The 5,942-nt window shown below is 41.2% G+C and overlaps 1 protein-coding gene across 1 annotated transcript; it reads left to right on the forward strand.

Annotated features, from left to right (window-relative positions):
* Positions 1-2,593: 2,593 nt before the first annotated feature.
* Positions 2,594-5,146, forward strand: dy (dusky; the record flags this gene model as incomplete). Its single annotated transcript, XM_067153017.2, has 2 exons — positions 2,594-2,635; positions 3,473-5,146. Coding segments are annotated over 2 exons (1,716 nt in total), but the record flags the coding sequence as incomplete, so codon positions are not given.
* Positions 5,147-5,942: the final 796 nt, after the last annotated feature.

Raw genomic sequence — 5,942 nt, forward strand, 5'->3', positions numbered from 1 at the left:
AAACGTATGATACAAAATCCAAAGGTTGCAAGAAAATATCTGAATATTTTATCAGTGTACTGCAAAATTCTCATCTTGGAACTCTCATAAAAGTGATTCAAGAATTTTATCAGTCCCCACTTAACTGTACTGGGGAATCCCAAAGGATCACGGCTCGCGATTACTAAAAAGCACGTATATCATACTATCAGCTAAAATGTTTTTTACTTGTTTTATGACACACTGACAGACAGGTCTTAGGGTGACATTGGGAGAGGATAAGGCAAAGACTGTGAAAGAAGTGACAGTAATAATAACGGCGTATGGCCTCCGGAGAGCCCTGGTGCAGGTCTTTTTCTCGTAGGCGGCCTATTAGGCGACCTGAATGTCTGTGAAGATGAGGGATCTACCTAGGATGAATTTCTAATGCTGAGTACGTCACACACACCTAGCCCCGAGCCGTTGGAATTGACCAATGACGGTTAAAATCCCCGACCCGTCCGGGAATCGAACCCTGAACCGAAGGCCGGTATGCTGATCATTCGGACAACGAGTAGGACAGAAGTGAGCGTGACCTTAATTAAGAATGAGTCCCCAATATTTGCCTGGTGTGTAAATGTGAAACCGTGGAAAAGTATCCTCAGGTTTGCCGACAGTAGGGTTCGAATACACTACCTTAATGCAAACGAACACTCGAACAGTTACGTGAACCAAATCGCATAGCCTACTTGCATGGTTAAGCTATGACTGAAAATCACCTATAACATGTATCCATATCACGAGTGTCTTTAAGCAGTGTCGTTCTAGGATCAGTAGGTCTTCCATTTCAGCATAAAAATTCTAGGCCGTGTGTGGCGGTGACCACAGAGGCCCTTCTTAAAGTATAACAACATTCCACTTCTTCTGTAGCCTGCTAGATCACTACAAATATAATCCATGTCAACGTACAAGCCTTACATGCGCCTGGTTCAGAACTTGTTTCTCAACAAATCAGACCTATTGTTAGTCAACTGATTTAAACTATCGTGTGAAAACTTATGTCAGCCTCTGTGGTGCAGTGGTTAAAGTGATTAGCTGCCACCCCCGGAGGCCCGGGTTTGATTCCCGGCTCTGCCACGAAATTTGAAAAGTGATACGAGGGCTTGAACGGGGTCCACTCAGCCTCGGGAGGTCAAATGAGTAGAAGTGGGTTCGATTCCCACCTCAGCCATCCTGGAAGTTGTTTTCTGTGGTTTTCCACTTCTCCTCCAGGCAAATGCCGGGATGGTACCTAACTTAAGGCCACGGCCGCTTCCTTCCCTCTTCCTTGTCTATCGTTTCCAATCTTCCCATCCCCCCAAAAGGCCCCTATTCAGCTTAGCAGATGAGGCCGCCTGGGCGCGGTACTGGTCAATCTCGCCAGTTGTATCCCCCGACCCAATGTCTCACGCTTCAGACACGGCCCTTGAGGCGGTAGAGGTGCGATCCCTCTCTGAGTCCGAGGGAAAAACCAACCCTGAAGGGTAAACTGTTTAAGAAACAGAAGAATTGAAAACTTATGAACGATACTGGATATAAATTATAACTGTAATATATATGCTAGTATTGTGGATATTCTGTCGAATAAATGTTACTGCGATAACCAGTAGCTGATTGGAAAATACATTTTCACAAATATACGTCTGTAAAATATATATGTATGGTATATAGAAAATTTCCCAGTTGCTGTTTACAGTTCAAAGAAAATGAGTAGAATACCAATAATACTACGCAGCTGAAGTCTTCTCTTAAGGACACCTCAAAATTAACATAAGGCTTTCATGAAGCTATTCGCAGAAAGCGAAGAAAGACTCCAAAGCTAAATATATTCGCTAACCGGCAAGTACATAAGCGTGGAGACAAGGATGTTATTTGTGTAGTGTTCTTTACGGAGTAAATTAACAACGAAAATAAACTTTTTCGATTGCATCGACGCTACAATGTCTTTTCTTTCAGGAATCTAAGGAGGAATATACCTTCATTGTAACAGATTACTGCAATACTAGATAAATAGGATTTTTCTGTTACTTCTGGACTCGTCCTAATTTATTGAGTTGATTGCCACATAGTATAAGCATTGTGAAAATATAACAATCATTTTATGCGTATATCCATAGAGTTAGCATTACATACAAACCAATGTTTCTTCCAAAAGTCACAGAAGTAGTTAGTGGAACATTACAACCGATACAGTATAATTTAATCAAAATTGCTACATCCTTACAGTTTCCGTTTTAAATATCAGGCATTTCATTAATCCTACAAGGCAAATACAGTCACTCAGACATTTTACATTGGGGTTGTTGAACGGATGGAGGAGTAGGTGAACAACTATTCGTCCTTTGGCTAAACAGTTATACTTTATGTCCCACTTTATGTGATATGAAGTAGGAAAAACGTAATTATAAACTCATTTAGAACAACATTACATGCTGCACTGATCTTAATATTCGCCACTAATTCAATTCTGAAGACAATCCTTGAATCACAAATTAAAAGGTCACACTTGGTGGTATCTCAGCTACAAAACGGGTAAAAGTAAATGCTGCACTGAAATACATTTTGATGTTGATAGGTTTGCAAGGTAGATATTTGAGTTTATAAAACATTACTTCTTTCCGATATATTAAGGAAAGGCGTTTCAATCTCTAGCGTAAGAAGTATTATAATTTCTGACACATAGACACAGAAATTCGATGATTATTATAACGAATACAGATCAAACAGAGTGAAGGTAACAGGAACTTTAGGTGCACAGTATATAAACCACCGGGCGAGTGTGCCGTGCGGTTAGGAGCGCACAGCTGTGAGCTCGCATCCGGGAGATAGTGGGTTCGAACCCCACTGTCGGCAGCCCTGAAGATGGTTTTCCGTGGTTTCCCATTTTCACACCAGGCGAATGCTGGGGCTGTGCCTTAGTTAACGCCACGACCGCTTCCTTCCCATTCCTAGGCCTTTCTTGTCCCATTGTCGCCACAAGACCTATCTATGTCGGTGCGACGTAAAGCAACTAGCAAAAATAAAAAATAGCAGTCTATAAATGAATGTTATTCCAACTATCTTATTTCTGTGAATGATTCTTAAGTTATTTATTTATTTATTTATTTATTTATTTATTTATTTACTTATTTATTTATTTATTTATTTATTTATTTATTTATTTATTTATTTATTTATTTATTTATTTATTTATTTATTTATTTATTTATTTATTTATTTGCTGACAGTAAATATATTTCTGAATGAATGCACCCCCGATATACTCGTAACATCTGGCTTATAGTAGCATGCTCTTAAAATAAGGTACACTTGGACTGGCATTCCTCAAAAGTTCTAATTTCTGTGCATTTGAAAGATCATTTAGACATCTTCTGTTGCATATTCGTTCAATTTCAGAGAACGAACACCATATGTATGTAATATTTCCTTTCTATGAACCTAATATACTGACTGAAATAATCGTTGTGTGTTTCAGCTGGCTGGTGAAGAAGTAGAGGTCGTGGAAGCAGTATCGAGTTCAGCACAAGGCGCTGGCCAGTCTGGTGACCAAACAGACCAGGGGGAGCAACCTCTTGCGCAGGATCGAGGGGACGATGCTGACATGTCTAGTTCGGATCAACTGGCTTTAGAGTCCGGAGATCAAGACCAACAAGGAGGCTACGCTCCACCGCCACAACTTCCACCACGACACTCACTGCCTCATACAGTGCGTAAGCCATACAACACCCTTGCTTATCATGGTCCACCTCCTCCTCCACCATCACCGCAGCAGAAACCACCTCAAGAAGCGATGGATAAGATATACAGTGGTGGTGGACTTGGTGGGGATTCTTGGCCCGCACCTATGCCTGACATGCCTAAGATAATTTCTCTGGACGTCAAATGCGAGAAGAATTTAATGAAGGTGTATCTAGCTTTCGACAAGCCGTTTTATGGGATTGTTTTCAGTAAAGGACATTACAGCAATGTAAACTGCGTGCATCTCCCTGCAGGACTAGGTCGCACATCAGCCAATTTCGATATTAGCATCCATGCTTGTGGAACGGCTGGAAATACTGAAAACGGACTTTATGGGTATGGTGCCGATTCAGGATCGGGTACCTATTTTGAAAATATAATTGTAGTGCAATATGATCCTCAGGTGCAGGAAGTCTGGGACCAGGCACGCAAACTTCGCTGTACATGGCATGATCAGTATGAAAAGTCAGTTACTTTCCGGCCATTCCCTGTTGATATGTTGGATGTTGTTCGTGCTGATTTTGCTGGTGACAATGTTGGTTGCTGGATGCAGATTCAGGTTGGAAAGGGACCGTGGGCTTCTGAAGTATCAGGTTTAGTCAAAATAGGCCAAACTATGACTATGGTTCTAGCTATCAAGGATGACGACTCTAAATTTGATATGCTTGTACGTAATTGTATGGCACATGATGGAAAACGAGCTCCTATCCAATTGGTAGATCAGAAGGGATGTGTCACACGGCCAAAACTTATGTCTCGCTTCACTAAAATAAAGAACTTCGGTGCTAGTGCTTCTGTTCTGTCTTACGCGCACTTCCAAGCATTCAAGTTTCCAGATTCTATGGAAGTACACTTCCAGTGCACAATTCAGATCTGTAGGTATCAATGTCCTGACCAATGTTCTGACCCATCTGCTCTTCATGGGAATCTTCTGGATGTTCACAACCCTGGACCAGGGCCTGACACTGGTTACGGACCTCCTCCACTTCCTCTGGAAGCTTACCTCCAGGCAGCAGCAGGTAGGCCAAGAGACGAACGTCGAGTGAGGCGCCAACGTCGTGAGACTGCTCCTGATCCTGAGAAGGAAGTCGGTGTAAACCGAGTTATCCGTGTCGTATCTACGGGAGATCTTACGTTCTCTCTCGATGACAATACCAACTCGACTGCTCCTACTATGGTGTTCCCAGCGCGTAGTGAGGATGCAGTCATGGCGGGTATGATCTGCATGACGACACCGGGTTTTGCAGCGACGCTGGTCGTGCTGCTTGCTATCCTCATTATCTCATGTCTCCTGTCTGCCTTCTTATGTGTGAGACTGAGACCCTTCGCCACAAGTGACAAGAATGTGGCAGCTTCCTATACAAATCCGACTGTGAGCAAGAAAGCCTCTAAAAGCTGCTTCTACTCGTAGGTGAATCTCCGACTACCCCCTCCACACTCCTCCTTCTGTAGAATTACAAGCTCCGCGTGGTAATGCGGTACAGACGTAGTTACTGCAGTGAATCATCATATTCAAAGAAATTTCAGCATCGTCGAAACATGCAGTGAAGAAAATATTGATGCAACGTGTGCAGATGAGTTCACGTCCTTTTAAGAAATCTGATAGTTCAGAAAAAGACCAAATAAAATATTTTGAATATCTTTCCAAGACTTCTCTCCAATAATGAATGAAATGATTCCTATTTGAGTACGTTAACGCTGTAATAGGATCGCTAAAATATATCGTGACATGGTTAAGCCTTGACGTTTTCTCAATAAAAAGGTAGTAAAATAATTCACAAAATTGCTCACTAATGCTCCCGTAATACTTAATTTAGTGATATAAATCTACTTTGTCGACGTCGGTGCTGAAATTTCAAAACTATTTAACACTCATAGGTGTTAATTATTTTATAATTTGACAAATTTGGCGTAAGCAATAGATTTCAAGTACTTAATCCACACTAATACAACATGGAATGACGTATAAAGAAGAAGAATTGCCTTCAGGATTATGGATTATGGTCAAAAAGATAAGTGCAACGTGTATTTAGCCACTTCATCACTGATAGGGTCGCAGATTAACAAATGTAATCAGCCATTGCAGAAAAAGAAAATCCTAATTGGAAGCAAGAAATGTATATATTTCTTCTCATATTGCAGACGATACTATCATAAATACTGTTACAAGTATACAAGGAATGTAAATAGTCAGGTTTCTGTAGATT

Source organism: Anabrus simplex, chromosome 1 (genome assembly GCF_040414725.1).
Source record: "Anabrus simplex isolate iqAnaSimp1 chromosome 1, ASM4041472v1, whole genome shotgun sequence".
In the NCBI taxonomy this organism is placed as follows: domain Eukaryota; kingdom Metazoa; phylum Arthropoda; class Insecta; order Orthoptera; family Tettigoniidae; genus Anabrus; species Anabrus simplex.